General features: G+C 39.2%; 1 protein-coding gene across 3 annotated transcripts in view; it reads right to left on the bottom strand.

Annotated features, from left to right (window-relative positions):
- Positions 1–22,327, bottom strand: part of znf236 (zinc finger protein 236) — a 107,738-nt gene that overhangs the window by 33,809 nt on the left and 51,602 nt on the right. For 2 of the 3 annotated variants that reach the window (XM_015377202.1, XM_015377205.1), the window contains exons 16-25: positions 20,615–20,757; positions 18,748–18,851; positions 14,503–14,654; positions 14,107–14,283; positions 11,705–11,999; positions 10,291–10,394; positions 7,093–7,536; positions 5,327–5,463; positions 1,409–1,640; positions 1,132–1,323 (exon numbers count right to left, since the gene is read on the bottom strand). In XM_015377202.1, the coding sequence (XP_015232688.1) occupies positions 1,132–1,323; positions 1,409–1,640; positions 5,327–5,463; positions 7,093–7,536; positions 10,291–10,394; positions 11,705–11,999; positions 14,107–14,283; positions 14,503–14,654; positions 18,748–18,851; positions 20,615–20,757 (1,980 nt within the window). The remainder of the gene's footprint in view (positions 1–1,131; positions 1,324–1,408; positions 1,641–5,326; positions 5,464–7,092; positions 7,537–10,290; positions 10,395–11,704; positions 12,000–14,106; positions 14,284–14,502; positions 14,655–18,747; positions 18,852–20,614; positions 20,758–22,327) is intronic. The other variant, XM_015377204.1, reaches the window with a different exon arrangement.

Genomic DNA, 22,327 nt, shown 5'->3' with positions numbered 1-22,327 from the left:
CTGCTTTACAAGTAAAACAGAGGAACAAATGAGGTTAGACACAAAGAAAAACACAAAACATGAGAAAAACATTGTAAGCAGAACAAAAGGCTCAGACAAAAGGACCTTCACGCTAAAGCTTTGGTAAACGTATTTAGTGTGGATCTTTCTCCACATCAATCAGATGCTGCCTCCTCTGGTTTGGTTCTGCACTGCAGTGATTGAAAAACAGCTGGAATCAGATCATATCTGCTGATTTATGTTGGGTTTTCTACCAGCAGTGTTTCAGATGAGCTGAATACGCTATTGAGATCTTTCTGTTCACAATTACAATGTCATCTTCCAGACAATATGAAGAAATAAAGCATGCAGATTTCCTATTATTTCAAGAGGAAGCCCTCTAAGTTGTGATGTTTTGAAAAGGATAGAAAATGAGGTCTGAGTCTCTGAGGAGGTCTGGGTTTCTGCTTGATCTGCTCTTCAGCACCATTAAGTCAAGCTGAGTTTTAACTTTCCATCTTTGGGAGTGAATCATAACCTAGAGAGAAAAAAAAAGTTAAAATTTTGTCATTCCAATCCTTAGAACTAATTAACAAACTGGATTTCCTCTAAAACCTTTTTAATTCCCAACAGGAATTAGTTCCCTGGGAAGAAGCATGAAGATAAAACAAAAGAAAACGGTGAAAAAAAGACAAAGATCATTTCTTAAAGTCTTAGCTTGAAGGATTAGAATCACATTACAATAAATCAGGAGGCTGAAAAGGAGAAGCCCGACGTTGCTAATGGCATATGAATCATCAGATGATGATCTATCTCCTCAAACGGGAGAATAGAGACCTGGAACTCAAGCTTTCACTACACTATAGGCATTAGGGATGTACCTCCAGCTAAAACGGAGTCTTCAATAATCTGGGATTGCTGAAGGGAAAAAAATGCTCCATCAGTTATTTTTCATTCAATTCAGGGAGGAAGGATCCTTTTAAAGACCAGGTTTCATTCAGTGTCTATCACTGCCCAGCTGTATGTCTGTCTCAGTGGGGAAATCAGTGAAGAAACAGGAACTTTTGTTTGCTTGTTATTGCTGTCTGCTGCAGACTTCTGAGCTCGTAGGAAGACAGTGAACTTAGTAAACTTGTGGCAAACTCTGCTTACCTGAAATGGTGAGTGTGATCTCCTGAGGGTTTCCTGGTGCAGCGCCGGATCCGGCTGCCGAGGCCTGAGCCTGGACCTGAGCCAGAGCCTGAGTAAGGCTGGAGTTGTTGATGGTCAGAGTTATCTCCTGGCTGCCGCTACTTCCTGCCACCAGCCCTGCGCCGCTAATGACCTGGTTAAGGTCCTGGGGGCCTACAAGCACATTCAAGCACAGATTATTACTCATCTCTAAAAAAAGCAGAGTTTTCTGGATGCTTGATCATTTATTTGTTGTTACCTGTAACATCCTGCTCTGGGAGGCCGGCTATGGAGACCTGTGGGGAGGAGATGCTGGATGGCTGCATGGCCAGGCTGGTCAGAGGATGGATGACGACGTTGGCAGAGACGGACGGGTCGTTTGCGGACATGAGCTGGCTGCCGGAGTGAGAGACCAGGCCGGTGTCCACGCTCAGGGGCTGGGAGAGCAGTCCGCCCTGCTGGAGGGTCTGCTGGAGGAGGGCAGGGTCGATCTGCAAGGGAACAACCGCCTCAGGTAAGAGTAGCAGAGAAAATATCGAAGCAGGGATCTTTTATTTATTTATTTTTTCAATAACAGCAACCTCTGCAGCTAAAGTAGTTCTGGATTTGGGACTTTTTACACTAAGAAACATTGGATTTTACAAAAGATTTAATTCTTTCTCAATAATTCAAAAGTCTGTTTTTTTGTGTGACTTTATAGGCCAGAAAAAAACAATATTCAATTTTGGATAGCCATTTATAGGACAGAACTAAAATAACAGTGCCTCACCAGGCATTCATTACCCCCAGAACCTTGTTGGTTTTAAAAACTAACACTACAAATTATCTGCATGGTGAAGCACAGAGGGGGCAGCACCATGCTGTGGAGATACTTTTCTTCATCAGGGACGACTAAGCTGGTCAGAGATGGATGGAGTCAACTGCTGGCATAAAAACCAATTAGAAGGCTTCAGGCTAAGGCTGCAACTAATGATTATTTTACTGATCTGTTAATCTATTGATTCATTTTTCATTGAATAATTTGAGAGTAAAAGGTTCCTTAATACAGATTAAACTGGGTGAAAGATTAAACTGGGTGAAAGTAAAAATTTTCCACTGGTGTAGTTCTGAATTGAATTTTTTATCTTGAATGCAAAATATATGTTGTTTTTTTACATTCTTGGTACAATTATTGCTCTTAAATGGTTGCTCTATCAGCAAAAGGCTTTTTTAAGAGTCTCTATAATCCATTTAACGATTAAACGATTACTAAATTAGTTGACGACTATTTCAATAATCGATTAATCACATAAATAGTTTCAGCCGCAATTCAGGCCAAATCCATTCTAAAGTCTAAAAGCTAAACATTAATATTCATGGAATGGCAATCTCCTCCTAGTATGCACTATTTTGGAGTTGTGAACCAGGAAATGTCAAAAAGTATAAAAAAAAAAAAAAATCCACTGGTCTTTGTTTGATTGTTTTTTAACTTTTCGGAATGACTATGACCTGGATGACTGAGAATTTTCACCAGCATAAACCTGGTAAAAGGCAAAAATTAACAGGTTTGCAGCTTGAGATCCTCGGTTCAGTGTCACTTAATATGAAGACATGACAAACCTTCCAGACCACTGTTTAGTAAATAATAAATAATTAACATTATGTATTGTCTTCCTTAACAACATTAATTCATTAAAGTAAAATACACTCTCCTTTAAAAAACAACCTAACATTCAGAAATGAATGAGTTCAAGGAAATATCGACATTTTAAAGTGCCATCTTTTTCATGAGGCATGTTTCAAAGGTTTTTTTTTTACCAAGGAACAAGGTGCACATATAAAATAAAACCAAGTACCTCTATTATCGTTCTTATGTTTTCTTTCCTTTGGCATATTTTCTTTTTTTAGGGTTAAATTAGTGATAAACAAGCATCACAGCTGTGGATTTTCACACCAGTTAAAATCAGACAGCTATGTTCCTCATGTGCACAGCCTTAAACGTGTGTAATTTCTGCTAAAAATGAGTCACACCAAATGGCCCTTTTTGCCATTTAAATTCTAAGTGAAGAAGCGGCGAAGATTACGTCAATGACAACGTTGTAAACTGGAGCCCTTTTTGTCTCCGGCGTGTGAGAGGAAGGACAGGAGGAGGTTGTGATGCATCAAGCCACATTAAGGCTCCAAAGGGTGAAATGCTTCTTAAAAGGATCAATAATAATAAAAACAGCATCCTTACATCCATAACTCCTAATATTTGACAGAGATGCTTAATACTCTTGGAAAAAGAAAGCAAAGGAACGGAGAGGATCCTAAAAGCAGAGAAAGATTTGGAAAGCTTAAAGGCAAACTGTATCCATCCATCATTAAATATAGAGCATAAAAAAGATGAATGTGTTTTAATGCAGATGTTTGATTATTTTTATCTCTTTAAAAAACAAAAACAAGAGGATGCATTAAAATGATATTTGAATATCCATGATTTAAGCATCTGTTTCTTGCTTCAATAATAAGTCTTGAATTGGGCTTTATATAAATTGTTGAGGCCTGACAAAACAAGTCCAAGACATAAAGATCCAAGACTGAACCCAGGCCTGGAAAAAAAAAAAAAAAAAACAACAACAAAAAAAAAAGGTTTAGACCTCCATCCATCCCTGGTGTGTGACATAAGCCCCATTTAAGCTACCCTCTGAAAACTGATCTGTGCCGAGTTCGGACCAAGCTTGGCTCAGTTATCCGTGCTGAGCTTGGTTTCTTATGACCATTTGCGCACCTCGCTAGCATGGTTCCTCCCCTAGTGAGTATCTATTGTACCACTGCTCTGTAGAGGGAATCAACATGGCGGCACCTGTAACATTCAACAAGTTTGTGGAGAGTCAGGTGAAGAAGGCAGCCTTTGGTGAATTCTTTTGGAAAGTGAATATGACAAACGGTAGTCTAATCAGGGCTTACAGATGCAGGAAACAATGACAGATGTTGAGGTTCATCACACTGCTAAGGAAATCCTCACTGGAAATCATGTGGCACGGTAGGTAAGCTAGGATTTTTATGAATGTCATCATAAAATTTCATGATTAGGGAGGCTGACTGTAAGGACATGACACGGTCTACTCATGCACTCTTTGTTGTCTGAGAACCGAGCCTGAGCTGAACCACGCAGAGCCCTACTGATGAACTAGTACCAGTTAAGCGCGGTTCGGTTGTGTCTGGCTCGGTCTGGTTCAGTTGAGCGTGTCATTTACACTCAACAGTAATCTCAGTTGCCGTGCATGGACAGGTATCGGCATGGTTTCAAAAGGGTAGTGTATATAGGGTTATAGATCAGGGGTGTTCAGACCTGTTGAAACGTGAGCCACAGTCACGTAAAAAAGGATTTAAACAAACAAATGACTTTAAAACAAAACTACAACAAAAAAAAGTGAATTTTGAGATTTTTACAGCTTAAAAATAAATTATCATGTCCTTTTTTTGCCAAATAAAGGGATGAGTAAATCCTTGATAAAATCAATCCTCAGTAGCAAGGACAATATTTGGGTCACTCTTCTGTGACATTGGTTGTGTTTGGACATGTTTAATAAACTAAATAGGAGCTGATTTCAGTAAAACAAAGTCTGCTTTTAAGCATAAGCCACTGAGTAGATGTGGTCTTATTTAGAATAAAATAAAACAAAACAAACAGGAAGTGGGGAGATTAGAGGGTAAAGACCGTGTGTTGTACATGACATGCTCCCCTTAAGATTTTAAATTGTCTTTAATAATATTGCCAACATTCATATTTAATTAAAGCAGAACTAAGTTATCAGGATAGTTTGACTTTCTGATTATTTTTTAATTAAATATATTACACCTGTAAGGTTTCCTCTTTTTTTTTTTTTTCTAAACAAATGATATTGAGGCATTTCAATTATACCTAAGAAATTTGATTCAGAGTCTTAATCTGAGTAGAAACCATTCTTCCAGTTCAGGCACCTTTAACCGACTGAACAGATTATGTTTATGGGAAATTTTGGATCTTGTTCCATTCAGCGTTAATGTTTATTGCGGTAGTTTTCTTAAGGGCACAGAGCACCTCTCTACCCAGGAATGGCCAAGTTGACAAACAAAAAAAATGTTTTGCTAAAGAACCTGCTGCTCAGCATTGTTAGTTGCCTGACTGAGCTCCATGGGAAATCCCCAGGTTTCATAGGGGGACCATGATCACCTGTAGTGTGATGTTGCTGGTATCGAGGCCAGAGATCTGCAGGTTGGGGCAAACCAGGCTGGCCGGGGTCAGCTGGAGGTGGATGCCATCCAGCGTTGTGAGGCCATCAGGGAGAGACACGGTAAGGTCACCTGCAGCTGAGAAACAGAGAGATACAGCTTCAAAAGGTGGAATGAAGCCAATATCTGCTTAAGAAAAATCTAAGAAAAATCTTCTAAGGTTCTGATAACATTTCTGAAAATCCCTCAGGAAAGCTTTGCTTTATTTCCACGCACTGAGTGCCCAACCCAGAGGCTGTAAAAGCCTGCAGCATAAAACTTCAAGCCTCTCTTTATATAGAAGAGCTTTTGCTCAGTCAGAAACACATTCAAGCCAAGGATAGAGGTTAAAGAGGACACTGTGACTTCTGGATGATATTAAGGTAGATGTTAGCTAGCAATTCACTCTCTGCATTTAGACACTTTAAGCCCCCGTTAACATCCTCCTCTTTCAACTTTAGTACCAGCAGAGGGGAAAAGAGTATAATAATAAAAAAAGTAAATAAAAAAATTGAACTTTATTGATCTCACATTGGGGAAATTTATCTCTGCATTTAATCCATCCCCTTGGGGAGCAGTGGGCTGCCATTGTGCGGTCCCCGGGGAGCAGTGTTAGGGTCTTGCTCAGAGAGCCAGGGTGGATGCTGTGGGGATCGAACTTGAGACCTTACACTCCCCCAATACCCAGAACCTCCCCCGTTAGAAGGTTCTTGGTCCAAATCCTGGCCTGGAGTCTTTTTGCTTGTTCTCCCTATGCATGTGTGGGTTCTCTCCGGGTACCCCAGTTTCCTAGCCTCGTGAGACCATCCTGATCTTGCGAGCTTTCAAGAATTCACTCGCTAATCAGTCTGGAGACTCTCTGTTGAAGAAAATTTGGAGCCGTTTACCAAACGAACGTGCAATCAGCGTTGGCTTTGAGGCGGGTTGAGGTGTGACGCAACGAGAAGCGCGACAGTTCAGTCTAAAGAACATGGCGGCTTCAGCCGATGAAACTAGCGTTAGCGTGGGTATCGAGCAAGTTTTATCGGAATTACAGAGTATTTCTTCACTGAAAGAAGAGCAAAACACTGCTCTGGAGGCTTTTCTCAGAGGAAAAGATGTTTTTGCTCTTCTCCCGACTGGTTTCGGCAAGAGTAGCCTGGCTGTTAGTACGTCATATGCTTCGTTGATCTGATTGGTTTATTTGGCCCGTCTATCACCAACATAGGCCAATCAGCTAACCAGTATTTTCGCCCCTTCCCAAAATTACTTCAACCGAAGTTTTCCAGATGGATATGCGGAGCAAATCCATCTGGCGGAGTCAGGTTACCAGTTTCCTTCCACAGTCCAAAAACATGATTGTTAGGTTAATTGGATTCTCTAAATTCTCCTTAGGTGTGTGTGTGTGTGTGTGTGTGTGTGTGTGTGTGCATGGTTGTGTGTCTCTGATTGTCTCTGTGTTGCACCGGACCCACTGCGACCCTGACAAGGTCTAAGCGGGAGAAAAAGGAAAGGAGTAGCGGAGCAAAATCTTCAGCCAACAGAAAGATGATGCAGGATTTCAGCTTCACACAGAGTCTTTATAAAGAGCCAGATATCACCCATCATCTATGATAGAGGATAACAACACTGTTTACTCCAATAAGATGCACTGACCCGGCTAAACTGGAGTGGATAAAATCAACTTCCCTTTACCCCATATTGTTTATAAGATGCATTCATTGTTCAGATAACTTCCACAACACCCACCTGACATAGAGGCAGGCAGGATAGCCTGACTCACAAGGCCCGACTGCAGCAGGTTCTGGTCAAACTGCCCAGTCAAAACCTGATTGGCTGGGAGGTAAATGTTGGGATCAGAGCTGGAGGTCTGTAGCAGACCCACAGGTTGAAGTGGTTCCGTAGTGGTTGGTTGCTGGCCCTGACTGGAGGCCCCATTATGCCCAGTGGCCGAGTCCTGACCGTGTCTTGGATGACCCATAGAGGTAGAGGAGCGCTTGCCCTTGCGGCTGTCGCCGTTTGATCGAAAGTGACACTGGATGTGAGTTTTACGGTGGCCCGAGGTTCTGAAGCGAAGGTCGCAGAAGGGGCATTTGAAAGGCTTGGAGCCGGTGTGGAGGCGCATGTGGACCTTCAGGCTGCCCTTTGTGGAGAAGGAGGTGTTGCACATGTGACAGCTGAACAGTTTCTGACCTGCAAACATAAAACAAATGATCACTGCGCCATCAAGACACTATAAACAAAAAACATCATTTCTTTTTTTCTTAATGTTATTTTCGAGTAGTTTCAAAGAGTTATTGTGTTCTAAATTATTAAAACAACCTTCTACCGATGCAGACAGTACGTACTGCTTTTGGACATTGAAGGATTTCTGCCTTTGTTCTTCACCTCATAGCAAATCCTTGTAAACTACTTCAAACACACAAAGCCTTCGATAAACACAAACATCCACCTTTTTATTGATCCAGAAATACAGCTAAGACTCATGTTGGAGTGAGACACAGTGTTAGAAATAAAGGTCCAGCTCTAAGGAAACATCACTGTAACAGCCTTATCCATAAACAAACCTTTAGTGGATCGTGGAGCTACTCTGTAGTATTAATATGCTTTCCGTGAGTTTCACAGAGAAATTGCTAGTGATCTGAAACAGCAAATCATAAAATGATCATAAACTAAACATCTTTTTACAACCAGGAGGATGTCAATTACTGTAAAGGGTAAGTCTTATCTGAGTGAGGAAGACTGAAAGTCAGTCATTCTAAACCTGTTTGCAAATGAGGTGAGAGGAAACACAGATGATGTAAGAAGCCTCTAGAGAGGAAACTATATTATCTATAGCAGGTCAACTGTGCATTAGATCTAAATGGACAGGAAGTTGGAATGTAGCAGATAGCAGGATGTTTGACCTACCAAAGCCAAGAGTCAAACTCTATTTTAGGAGCTGGAAGCAATCTGTTAAAAATCCTAGATGTGAGTCTCGACACATGACAGCTGGTAAAGCTGACAGTGCTAGCAGAAATAGCAAACATAGGGTTATAAAGACAGATTCAAATGCAAACTCTGCCTTTAGTTTGTCCTTTCTTATAAAACACTGAAACAAAACTGATAAATCCAGATCTCTTGCTCTGACACACAGAGTGATATTACATCCAGTATAGAAATGGTTTAAATAAATAATGATCAAACAGTTGCAAGACGAAGTTTTAGCCTGCCATCGACATCTTCAATGAGAGATGAGTTAAAGTTGGGCCTGTTTCTTCACTGTTGTCTTTCTCTCCAATACCTCTCTCCGTATGGCTGAAACACCTGTTTAAACCTGACCTTTAGTGGCAGTGGGAACACCTCACTGACCTGTCATGACCCATGCCAAACAACTCGGAAAGCGACCTGGGTTAAAAATCACCGTCAGACAACCTTGGCTCCGATCGGCATACAGTGGGAACATCAGACCCGGGTCGACCCGTTAAATTTACGGGATTCCATTAAACGCATTGTACGGATGTCAACACACCTTGACAGTTGCATCTGATCTAACTAGTAAAAACAACTCTGCTGATGTTTGATAAACATGGAACAGCACTGGTGAGAGCGATTTGGAAGAACAAAAGATCGAAACAATAAAACACACAAACTACGGCCTTAATCCCGTCCATGTTGCTCTCTATTGTTTACTTTCCTGATTTCTATCACAGTGCTAACATCATTGGTGCTAACCCAGCGTAATGGCGTCATCAGACACACAGCAGCTCGGGAAAGAGGGCACGCAGCTTGCCAGCTAGGGGTCAGACACAGTTTTTATGTCAATGGTAAGGGAGCCAAATGCCGATTATTAGCGTGTGGACCAATGTTTGAAAAATCCATGTTACCCGCTAATTTCAGTGAGAAAGAGGCTCCAGATATACAGTAGCTCTGGGGAAAGCTTTTAATGTGTTTCATCCTTTTAATCTGGATAGCGGCTCAGAGCTCATCTGCTTTACTGTTCCTTTCCTCCACAGAGCCCCATTTGGAGCTAGTTTACGCTACCTTCTCTAACATAGAAAGTTTTTCTTTATCAGTGCTTTCAAGTTCCTTTTGTCTCTCCACTTCTGTCTTCCTGAGCCCCAGTCGGCCTCAGCAGTCTGCTGAAGGTTTCTCTCTGTTAAAACGTAGACCTTTTCTCTCTGCTGTCACTGCATGCTTGGTGTGAGGGATTGCTGCAAAGTCAGCAACACAACACGAGCCAATGACTACTGTCGCTGCATTCTCACCCAGGAGGAGCAAACTCTGCGAAGACAATGACTGATGCCACCACCTTGGTTTCCTTTGATAGAAAAAGCAACTAATCTGACTGGAAGATTGACTAAATTGACTCTGTAGAGCCTTGAGGCACTCAATTGAAAAGGAATCAACACATAAGTGCTTCTGAAGAATTCTGCATACTAGAAAACATACAGGATTTAGAAAATGCACATATTGAAAACTGCGCTACAGTTCATTTCATCTTTCCTATTTTTAAACAACCTTGTTGAAAAATATTCTGACAATGTCTAATTTGATACACAACTAGATTCAATTGAGTAACAAAAAGAAAAGTTATGAGTTATAATCAATCATGTGAAGAACTCACTCAGTAAGAGATCCTAAATATTAGAAATGCTGATTTATTTCTACAGACACCAATAACTAGGAAGAGTTTACTGTATTTGTAGACTTTTAGCTGTATAAACTTTGCTGAATTTGCGGGGAAATACTATTTTCACTTAGATATTCTACTGACAAGAAAGTTTAATCTAATTTTATCTTCAAGCAATAAAAAAACAGTTTTTTTTGCATTATTTTGGCAAAAAAAAAAAACTGTTGAGCTTCTCTTCTAATGTTGTCTGATTAATTCTATTCCGCTGTTCTTCAGCTGTTTGCTAGGCGTCCAGCAGCAACCAGAGGAGTACATTAGCTTGACGGCCATTTTACCTGTATGTGTTTTAACATGGCAGTCCAGGGTTGACTTCACCGTAAAACTCTTCCCGCATTCGTCACACTTGTATGGTTTTTCACCCGTATGGATCCTGATGTGCCTGAACATCAAACGGATTCAAACGGAGAATAAATCAAGGGAAAATCTGGTTCGGCTGTGCAAGAAACAGATGAACAAATAATTTAATAAAAAAACATAGAAAACTGAGTCAGCGGATCAAATTAAATGCTTTATTAATAAAAAAAGAAAAGTCAAAACAAAACAGAATTTTTAAACAGCCTGAGGTCAGTTTTGATAAAAGAATTCGGGATTTGACAAAGCATAAAAGAGGAACGGAACATTTTTCTTTTTTTAGAGCCAGTTTGCGATAAGGAGAAAATCTGGCATTAAGGATTATTTATTTACTTCTGAAGTTGTTCATACACATTAGAATAGAAGAGCAGCTTGTCTCATCAAAGGAAGTTAAAAAGGCCCTAAAACAACAGCCGTATGTCTGCACCTTTCCAAAATATAACAATATGCACGCCTGCTGTTTCTGTCCAACATAAAAGCTTCATGTAAAGCTCTCATCCCTGCAACAAAATCCTTCATCACACAATTCTCTCTGCTCCTAATCAGCCATAGATTAATGTTCCTGTTGCTGGTAAATAACTTACTTAACACTAATGAATTATTCACTCAGGCATAAGAAGAACATCCATAATTTTACTCTAAGGTTGTTTAGTTTTATTCTACAACAAAAAAACAGCAACTTCTCAAAGAAGCCATTTAATATGAAATAATTAGTTAACAGCCTCCTACATAGACTTTGTATCACTGTACTTCTGTTCAGTTCTAGCCGATTATTCCAAAACAATAAGATGATAATCTGTGTGTCTTTTGTCACTGGACTGAAACCAAGGCTAAAGGCTGGTTTATGCTTAGAAACCAGGTTGTCTGCCTGACACACCTCTGACACCATCCCAGACAATGTACAGGACGCTAGTTTGTTGCTCTGTGCGACGGTCTGTTGGTTTGCACCCGAAGCCAAAACATGTAGCGCCACGGCCAGTCTATCGGGAACACTCAAGGGTTGAATTGTGTGTCGTCCGGTGTTGGATGAGGGGTTGTAGACAGCAAACAAGGTCGTCAAACCGACACACGGACATCCACAATCCTAGCTAGTTCTTGAATGTCCCTCTTCTGTTGTGGCGAGGAATAACATAGCGCAGACCACGCTTTAAAAATTGAGGAGTTTCTCTGTTTAACTCAAGGACAACTGCAGTAGAGTGGCTTTAATGGCAGAAGGAAGTGAACCCAGACCTTACCAGTGAGACATAAGGGTCACAACCAATCAGCTCAACTTCAGCTGACAAAAGCTCAAAGGCATCAGAACAAGAGTTTGCACATAAATGGAGGCGGGGCCTTTACCTGACGAGGTCGCTGGGCTTCTTGAAGCTCTTTGGGCAGAAATTGCAGCAGTTGGCAAACTTGGGTTCTGTTTCCAGCTCCACAGCTTTGTCCTTGATCTCACTGATGCGATCCCTCTCAGCGGCCGACTGGGCGAGGATCCGCTCCGACACCGACGCCTCCTCTCCCGGGTCCTTCGCCAGCTCGGCTGCCTGCTCCTCTGTGAAGGTGATGATTTCCAGGCTCCTCCTCTTAGATGTTTTCTGTTCTCCATCTTCATCATCATCTTCCCTGTCTCTACATTCAAGTTCTATAACTGGAAGAGAAGGGAGCTGTCAGTACAACCAGAAGTTTCTACATTGCTTCCTTTTTTTTCAGTCTTTCAAAGTTTACTTTGGTTTCTTTTCTAAATTCTTCAGAGCAGAACAGCTCACAATCAGAAAGATTAGGGGGGATTAGGGGAGATAGAGTGTAGCATTAATATGAAGCTCTGCAATTATGTGAACTGAAGTTAAACGACGGAAAAAAACAGAAAACAAACAAGGAAAAAACACGCAGAGAGACTCAGTAAATGAAAACTCTCTATGGTTTATGGACTGGGCACTGAGCAGCGCCTCCCTGGGTGGAACTCAGTTTGGCAGCCCGCTGCTCCCTAAGGGAGGCAGCAAAAAACAAAGTACTGTGGGACTCTAAAAGGATATTTTCTTCCCTTTCCTTCAGATGAGAAAACCAAAAAAAGGGGTTAAAAGTAACCGTAGGGACGTCTCCAATACTAAGCTTTTTAGAGCTACATGTACATTTACGCTACATATTTTACTCTTTATTATTCAATTCATGGTTTCCGTAACAACAATTGCAAACGTCATCTGACGTTCGGCACTGTATCACTTGTTTATGATTCAAACAAGGAATTCAATGTATTTTATTTGCATGTTATGTAAGAAACAATTAACATGGGGCATAATTATGAAGAGTAGGGCTGAAAAAATTTATTGATTACTGGAAAAATCATTAACCAATTTATTGATGATTTGTATTGAGACTAAAAAATGCCTTTAGCTGACAGAGCGACCCACTTAGAGCAGTAACTATACAAAAATTGTAAAAAAAAAAAATATATATATATATATATATATATATATATATATTGCATTTAAGATAAAGAAAAACTAACTTTTTGGTCTTTCAATGTGCTCTGTCCAGAGTTCCCCAAGAGGTTGTTTTAGTTTCACCTGGTTTAATTCCTTCTTTAAGGAACCTTTTCTGTCTGATTATTAATTGATTAATCAAGCAAATAATATACAGATTGATCAATAAGCAAAATAATAGTTATTTGCAGTCTTCATGAAGGTAAAAAAGGTCAGTGAGAAAAATCTTAAAAGTAAGCAAGTCATTCATATTTTTTTTAAATTAAGTGGCTACAAAATTATTTTCCATTTCTGCAATACAAACGGAACATATTGAGGAATTGAAATTCAGTGATTATCGGTCCCACAACAACACATGTGGAAACTAAAAAGTAAATAACAGAGCAACCAGTCTTAATTGTGGACATTATTTAAAGATTAAAAATATAGGGGATACACTGCTATGTGCAAAAAAGTGGAACACCTAAACATGAACCTATAAATATAAAAGTACATAAAGTACAGTTGGCTGAAACAGTGGGTGCAAATTGTTAACTGATCATGCATAAAAGGGAGTATGTCAAAGATTTTATCTTGATTCAGAAAACACCAACACTGACTAATCAATCCAACAAACCAACATCCTTTGGTTGAAACACAACAGGTTGTGTGAGTTGACTTCTTCTTCTGGTGGAAGGTCAACCTCCATGCCAGCCTCGAGCCTCCACCAGGTTTTCGTCTCTGTTTTTCTACCCAGCCCCTGTCTTAGACTAAGAAGTGTATCCTAAAGCATGATGCAGCCGCCGCCATGTGTCAACATTGGGATGATCTGTTTAGAGTATAGTTCAGTGTTTTGCTGTTATGTTATATAATCTCATCCTGCTTTAAACTTCACCACAGCTCTGTTAGTGATGCGTCTTCCATCTTGCCTGGGCTCCATTGCACTGCTTTTGAATTATGTTTTCTAATAACATCTGAAAGCTTCACAGAGCAGCTGGATTTAAAGCTATTTAAATGGATTTAGATCCTATTTAAAAGGTATCCTAATAGAACGGGTAGAACACAAACGCCACACTTAAAAGATTTTTTCCTTCCATAGCTTCATGTTTCTCCATTACATCCAATCCTTCATAGAAATACACTAGAGTATAGTAAAAACTAAAAATATAGTTTGAAATGACAATATTTTTATGGAAAATGAATTTAAATAAATGTATAGAGGAGGAGGTGAATAACTGCGAACATAAAAGCATATCGAGTGTTTAAAAAAAACAAACATGGCACCGACATCCTTACCTTTTACTTCCACGCCGTGTTCCTTCTTCGCATGCCTTTTACAAAGCAGAGTGGTTCTAAAGGTCTCGTTACAGATGGAGCATTTGAAGGACTTGTTGTGGATAAATGCATGGCGACTGAGGCTACCACTAGTGGTGAAAGATGCATCACAAACATCACATTTAAATGGTTTCACTCCTGCAAGGGAGAGAAAAATAATCAGCAGTGTATTTAAAACAGTTAAATAGATATAGATCATATGTAATTGTGGCATTCCAAAAGATATGCTGTATATGAATTTGATCTCCGGTGTGATGCTGCTAATAATGGTCCCGATAATTGTTTTAGGGTTTTAGGAAGACTCAGATATGTTTGCTGCTGGAACTATTCGCCAAGATCTATGTAAAGGAAGCTCACCTGTGTGTGTGTTTTTATGGGACCTCAGCACTCCTGCCGAAACAAAACCTCGTCCGCAGAGGTCACAGCTGTACGGTTTCTCCCCAGTGTGGGATCGGATGTGCTGCTTCAGATGGCTCAACTGTTTAAAAGCTTTAGTGCACCAACTGCATCTAAAGAGGAAACAAAAAAAGAAAACAACCAGGATAAAGAAGACTATTATTCAGTCTGGTCCTGACAAAAAAGGACAAGAACAGGAACATAAAGTAGAATTTAGTGAGGATGAATCCCATTCTGTCTATAGAAGCTGGCTGCTAAAACTAAACTAAACTGTTTTTTTGTTTTTTTTTGCTGAAATAAATATGTTTTTGAAAAGACAGGAAGAAATCTGAATAATGACAAATTATTCCAATAACTTCTAAAGAGGAAATAGTTTCACCCTCTGGAGGATTCTCCTCATTCAGCAGGTTTATCAAGCTGGACACTGCTGATTTCGAGCTTCTGGGATTGTTGTATAACTGAGGAACATGACCTTTAAATTAGATAGCAATGTTTAATTCAGACTTTAAACTATTTCCCATGATTGGAATACTCTTAATTATAGAGCCCTTTAATTCAAGCACAGCTGCCACAAAGTGCTATACATATCAAGTAAAGTTACAATTATTTAAAAACAACACAGAAGTTTAAAGAATTAAAATAGAGGTCACGAATTGGTGGACAGCGGTCCGGATCCGGAACCACCTGCTGGCTAATCCGCATCCAACCTGATTTAAAACATTTATAAATTACTGCATGTTGTCCAACAGCAGTGTCTAATTTCACTTGCACCACTTCTCCTGTTAATACGGTAAAGCCCTCCGGAACTACACCAGGCTATGCGTGATACAAACTAGCCAATGAGCTGCTGTCAGTCTGGGTTGCTGCTGCTGCTACTTATAGACACAGCAGGCAAACCTGTGGCAAGCCGGGCGATGGGAAAGAAGGAGAAGATGAAGAGAAAAAGACAGCAGAGAAAGTGTGGACTGCTGGAAGAACTGCGGTGAACTGGTGACAGAAAAGTGAAATGGTGCTCAAAGATGACCCTGCACATTTAGAGATGTTTGGCTCAACCTGCTGCTGTAAAGCAGGATTCTCCACCATGAACAGAATCAAAAATAAATATGAATCAAGGCTCAATATGAGCATCTTGATTTGTGCTTGAGAGTGGCTTTGTCGCCTTCAAGTGCAGGCTTAAAGCCTTGCAGGGCAGCCTAAAGCCCACTCCTCTCATTAAGCCAGAAAAAAAAACGAAAAAAAAAAAAAAAAACGGTCAGTTCAGGTGTTGTGTTATAAGTAACAGATTATAAAAAAAATGTCTCCGGAGCTTCTGGTTGTTGATTTTCTTTATTCAGACCCTGCTGATTTTTAATTGGTTACCCCTGGAATAAAACAAATTGAATAAAATGAATCAAGTGAAACTAGGGCTGCAACTAACAATTATTTTGCAAATCGATTATTCTGTTGATTATTTTTGTGATTGATTGATTAATAATCAGAAAGCAAAAGGTTCCTTAAAGAAGATTGTACAACATTAAACCAGTTGAAGAGGGGTGTGAAGGAAGCCATCTATGTTAAGAAAAAAAAAAAAAAACAATCTTAAACAGTGGGGGGGGAGACTCAGGTTTCAGTTTTCAAAAACCTACAAGGCAGCAATAGAGTTGATTCTTTCCTGCTATAATTGCAACCCCCTGTTCAGCCAGACCAACAATATCCTGGATGACTGAGAATCTTCAACAGCAATCTCCCTCTAACAATCCCCATTTCACAGTTATAGACAGGTATCGGGTATTGCACGCCAACAACAAACCCAAATGACTCTCATTCCTAAGGGGTGGACCCGTTCGACCCGTTCCTTTTTGCCAATTTTAATTGAAAAAGCTGGATGGGAAGTTAAAGGTCTTTAAACTTGGAAACAAAGTATAGTGGATTGTTTTTTGTTTTTTATTTGTTTTTACTTTTTTGGAAAAACCAGTTGAGACTCAAACTCTTTCACTTGAGGAGTTCTGGATGGAGCATATTAACAGAATTTCTTTATTTTTTTTTTTCTATTTTAAATGCAAAATTGTTTTATATACTTTTACAATCTTGGTATAGTTGATGCTCTAAGGGGGTTAATCTGTCATCTAAAGGCATGTTTTATAGTCTCCATACTTAGTAAATGATTAAACAATTACTAAATTAGTGGATCATTACTTCAATAATCAAATAAATCACTATTAATCTGATTCATTGTTTCAGCCCCAATTAAAACAAGTAAGAAAAATAGACGGTGAAGAGGATTGTCTAAAGGGGTGAAGAAGCTCAGTGAGGTAGGTGGGGGCTGGGACATTGAAATCAAATAAAAGAATGTTAAAATGAACTCTAAAATACACAGGCAGCCAATGGAGGGCGGCCAGGATGGGAGTTATGTGCTCCGTTGCTCTTTACATTAGTCCAGCCGAGATGTAACAAAGGCATGGATTACTGTCTCAAAGTGCTGCTGTGCAGGAAAAGGTTTGACCTTGGCTAACTGTCTGATATGATAGAAGCTGGACTTTCAGTAAGTTAACTTGTTTATTACAGAAAGAACAGGACTAATGGACAACCAGGAACTCAAACAGAGGAAATCCTTCTACCCAAGCTCTGCAGGAGGCACAACCTCTCATAAGAAACGTGAAAGGCGGACTAACCCCTCTGAAATAAATCAAATTATAAAATGTTCACTTTGAAAATATGTTAAAGCCTTTTATTTCAAACCAATCTGATCCGAAACAAAGGCTAAGAAAATATGATACTGAAAAGAAACCTGCTGTCCTGTCTGTAGTCCTTCTTGCTTATTCAGTTCCCTTCAATTGATTCAGTTATAGCAGTGCAAGCAGAGCTGATTTCATTGCTTACATGTTTGTCTTATCATTCCAGATCCAGGCTCCTTCGGATGACAAACTAAAAAGGATTTATTTTGCATCATGTTATGACTCCTGCTGTTACTGGCTGTGAAATTATTAATCCGCCCCGGGACAAGGATTAACAGGTTTAACAGGTTTTTATAAAACTCGATTTCATAAAAGGGAGACATGTTGAACTTTCAAAGATGAGGAGATGTTAGTTTCTCAGGATTTTATAACCAGCGGTGTTTGATCTAAAACCCCTCAGTGCTTGTTTGCACAGGAACGACATGGGCTTTAAAAGTGGCTGGCTAGTTACGACCAAAACAACATCCAATAAAAAGAGGAGCAGCAAAATGAAAGCATGTATAGAGAAACATCAACTTATCAGACATGTATAAGATTTATACTTCTAGAAATTGTTCAAATTTAAGCTTAAAATGAAAATACAAAAACAAAAGACCCCCACTCATATTTGAAATTTCTTATGATCAATTACTCAAATAAAATTATTGAATCTGCATCTGTAAAACTCTGTTTTGTGACTCATCAATTCTTAAACATCTTCACTTAAAGCTGGATTTCTCAACAAAATATCTAATATTAGGAGATGCTGATTACAAGGTAATATATTTTGTCCTTTGTTCCCACAGAGACTAAACTGTGGGTCATTCATTTTTTATTTTTAGAAACTATTTTTCCCCCAGAAGCTGCAGTCTTATGTTATTGTATTCAACTTGAATGCAATAAACAGGTAAAAAAAAAATCCAAACTAATATATGCCTCTGCACATGTGTGACTACCTTTGAAAGGGAAAACAGGAGAGTCGCTATTTTCTCTCTGAGTACAGCTGCAGCGTTTGGAGGAGGGAGGGGCTCACTCAGGTCTCTGAAGACATTAAACTCAGAGCGATCGGTGTTTTCACATCACAGAAGTCTCCAATAAAACTGGAAACAATCGCTGGATTCGTCGCTAATCGCTTTTTGGTAAAAAAGTTGCTCCAGGGATCTGACAAGTTGCTAAGTTTGCCACCAGCAGAGCGTTTCTCAGGTTTTGACAGGCCAAACAGGGCCCTAGTGCCCCCCTATTTACATTATGACTACGCTGTCTTATTAAACGGGGAAAAGATCTGATCAGACAATGGAGGGGCTTTAGCTTCAGCCCCACAAAATAGGCCTAAAAACGTCTATGTGCAGTACAACCAAGAGGAAGAACTATTAGAGGAGATGATGAGCAGCTATGGAAAACAAAAGCATTCGCCGTTTATGTTCCATTTAGGAACCATCATGATTTGAACACATGCCGAGAGATTTGTTTGTTTTTGTTACATTCTGACACAGACTGATCCTGTGACACTAACCTGTGGGCTCTTTTGGAGTTGTCTTCCCCATCCTCCTGGTAGTCTGGTTCTTCTGAGTGCAGCTGGAGATCACTCTGCCCGCTCTCCTGTAGAAGTCCATTCGTCTGTTTCAGTAAAGAGGAAACCAAAACACCAATTACCCAATTATAAAACACATGACATGTTTGTTTAAGTTTAGCTCCGAATTGATCTTACTTCTGGCAGCTTTACATCCCTAATTCATTTCATTCATCCAATAGATTGGTTTATAATTGGAAATGAGGGAGGGATCCTCCAAAAGATCAAAACTATTTGAAAATAAATAGCTCTTCCTTCCTGTTACTCAAAACATTTTTTCATATTTGTAATAAAGTGATGCTATATTCTCCTTTGAGTTGTCATGAATCAATCCTTGTACTCAATTTTTATACGTTTCTCTTTGTTGATAAAATCTTTGTGGTTGGCCTCCTTGCCATCACCCTAATTGTTTCTTTCCTCCATAGATTCTATGTCGGACTCAAGTCAGGACTCTGGCTGGGACCCCACAAAACATCAATACCAGCTTGAGTCAGAATAGACATTATCAAAGGATAACTGAACCTAAATCTGCCAGGAATATTAATCCATCTGTGTTTGACTTCAGTTGGAAACCAACACCAAAAAAGATGGGGGGAAAAAAATCCCCATTACCAAAAAAACATAAAGGTATAGAGGACTATGTTTAATTTCCTGGTGGATCATCTCAATAAGTGGTCTTCCTAATTGTCAATCATTCTGGTGATATGTTTACGTAAGGTCGTCCAACATGTTCGCTATCTTTTTTGTGCATGCGCACTTTTAGCCGCATATGTGCGGTGAGCTACGGTTACAGACAGTCATTGAAAGCTCACCTTTCTCGCCATGGTTCTTAGAAAATGGCCGAGGGTCATAAGAGTAAAAGTGTCTACGAAGTCTATGAGATGAAAATAAAGGCCTCAGGAGAGGCAGATATATCCCAGTACGCTTTGCACAGAGAGCTCTTCTCGCTAAGCGCTATTGGATTTGCTATCATAGTGGCCCGCTGTAGGGAAGCGGGAACTAATAACAAAGATGGCGCCATCATCGCGCGGTGGAGGAGGAGTTACGTAACCAACGGAGCAAAAAGTACTGATCATCTGTCCAAACGGTAAGTTAACTCAGTTTGCTATAGATCCCCCACTGTATGTGGAAACAGTAAGTTTGTATAAACTATGAGAACAGCACATTTTAAGCAGGGCCAAATGTGCTTTTGCACGTGCATATTTTATTTATTTATTTTTTTAAGTTTAGAGGGTGGGTCTTTTAAAAAAAACCTCAGAAATATCTTAAAATACTAAATGCTGCAACCTTAAGTTAAGTTTTCACCGAATTTATACATTTAGGTTGATTAAGACTATAATGGAAGATAAAGTAGTTTTTTTGTTGTTGCAAAATTGCAAAAACTGACAGAAGGAACTTTTTAATCTGGTATCCGCCAGCAACAGATCTTTCATTTAGGCGTCAATTCTTTAAAAAAGAAGCTTCTCAATATTTGATATGGCAGAAACACTTTTTTTTTGGTTTTTGTGGTTTAATTATAAATAATTTCACAGAATAGCAGCGCGACACAAAAATAGAAACGTTGTCGCATAATGAGCAGTAAATATCTTTCTTATCTATTGGTTGCAGACATTACATGTTTTTAAACCTACCTGCTGTCATTGGGGAAATGTTCAACTTTTTTTTAACATTTCTTATGTTTTTCCTCATATCTTTCAGATGAAACTTAAATGCTTAAATGCTGCTAACATTTTATTCAGTCAAGAAATCCAGTTTGAATTAGCGATTATAAAACAGAGCATTAGTGAAGTATGAGGGCTTGAGTACTCACAACCTCTGAGCTGGAGACATGAAGCAGGTTTGGAGGGTAGGAGCTGGAGGAAAGCGCCTGGGACTCCAAGGTGCTGGAATCCTGCAGCTGCTGCACAGCTGAGAACTGGGGCTGGTTGTAGCTTGATTCAGATATGCTGAAGCCTGGATGGAGAACATTTATTTACTTGACTGCATTCAGAATGTGGCAGCATCAACAGATGGACATTTCTGACACAAAATTAGTTCAAATAAAACTACTTAGGATTTTATCTAGTGAAAACTCAAGTACTTTTTTTTTTATTAATTTTAGAAATTATGCAAAGGAAAGAAACCTTTCTAAATAAGATTTTTTTTTTTTATAGGCAAAATTTCCAGAACTTAAACTTAAAATATTGTAACAATGGATGAGTCTGAAAAATACTGTGAAATAGTTTAATATATTGTTTTGTTGCAGCTTTCAGAAAGTGGAATTCATCTTAACCTTCTCAAAACCCACAGTTTTAAAGCGTTTACAAATAATAACCAGAATGCATGAAAATTACACAGGTAAAATGTTTACCAATATAGACCTGTTAGACATCGTTGGAAAGCTTAGATTCTCCACAATTCAACCACCTAGTTCATTTTATGGACACAGAGAGCAACAAAGCACAATTAACACAGATATAGCAGCATGTCAAAATGTACCATGACAAAGCAGCCACAACAAGCAAGCATGTCTTTATTGCTGCTGTTCAAAAAAGACCTATTATTTTCAAGGATAAAAAAAAAAAAATGTCTTGTTTGAACTGATGCAGCTTGAGTGTTTTACTCACCCAATTTGCATGTATATATTCAGAAACTAGAAGGTGTTAGCTTTCAAATAATGTATCACACATTTAGTTATGGCTTATAGTTCTTAGTTATTTGCTTTTCCATTTGGGTATGCATAATAGTATGCAAAATATCCCAAAATGAGGTGGACATTAAGAGGTTAAAAAGATTAACCAAAGCAAAGTATTTCAAGGCATTTATTTTCTATTAATTTTGATAATTATAGATTAATAATGCTAAGAAACCGTTCAAAAGATGTGTTAAACAGAAATGTGAAGCTTTAGAGATGCATTTCCACTTTTAAGGCATCAATTCTACTAAACTAAACAATGTTTTTCAGTATATTTTAGCCATAAAAACTAAATTTACAAGAGATCGGAGCTTGAAATAGTTCAGGCTGGGTAAAGAATCTATAATACCAGTTTAACCAATTAGTGACCAAAACCTTTAACTTTTTTATGGTGCTATAACTTTTTTAAAAATGTATCTGTTAAAGCCCCAAATATTCGAAACAGACAGTAGGCTATAGATTCTTAAAACAGATATTTGAGAATGGCACGAAAACATCCAAGTCAGAGAGCCCGGCTGCCTTTTCTGTAACATGTCTAAAGTGGGTGGGATGGACTTCACCCATTGTTCAGTTAGGGCTGATTTATACGCAGCAACCAGGTCGTCTGCGTGTGTGTCACAGTGAACAAAAAATGTGCCCCCATCCCCTTTGCAGACACTCTGCTGCACCTCTTCAAAAATGTCGGTGATGCAGACAGGAGGCCTGTGATTGGTCAAATCTACATCCGCTCTACACTATGTGTATTTCCTGTTTGGTACCTTAACGACTCATTTTGTTTGTATGACCGCTATTGTGGAAAATTACTCATAAGGTTGAACCAGCTAGAGGAGCGAGGTCCGCAAGAACGCT

Source organism: Cyprinodon variegatus, unplaced genomic scaffold (assembly GCF_000732505.1).
Source record: "Cyprinodon variegatus isolate N-32 unplaced genomic scaffold, C_variegatus-1.0 Scaffold149, whole genome shotgun sequence".
NCBI lineage: Eukaryota > Metazoa > Chordata > Actinopteri > Cyprinodontiformes > Cyprinodontidae > Cyprinodon > Cyprinodon variegatus.
Note: the sequence above shows the minus strand (reverse complement) of the source record. Positions and strands in the feature narration are given on the sequence as shown.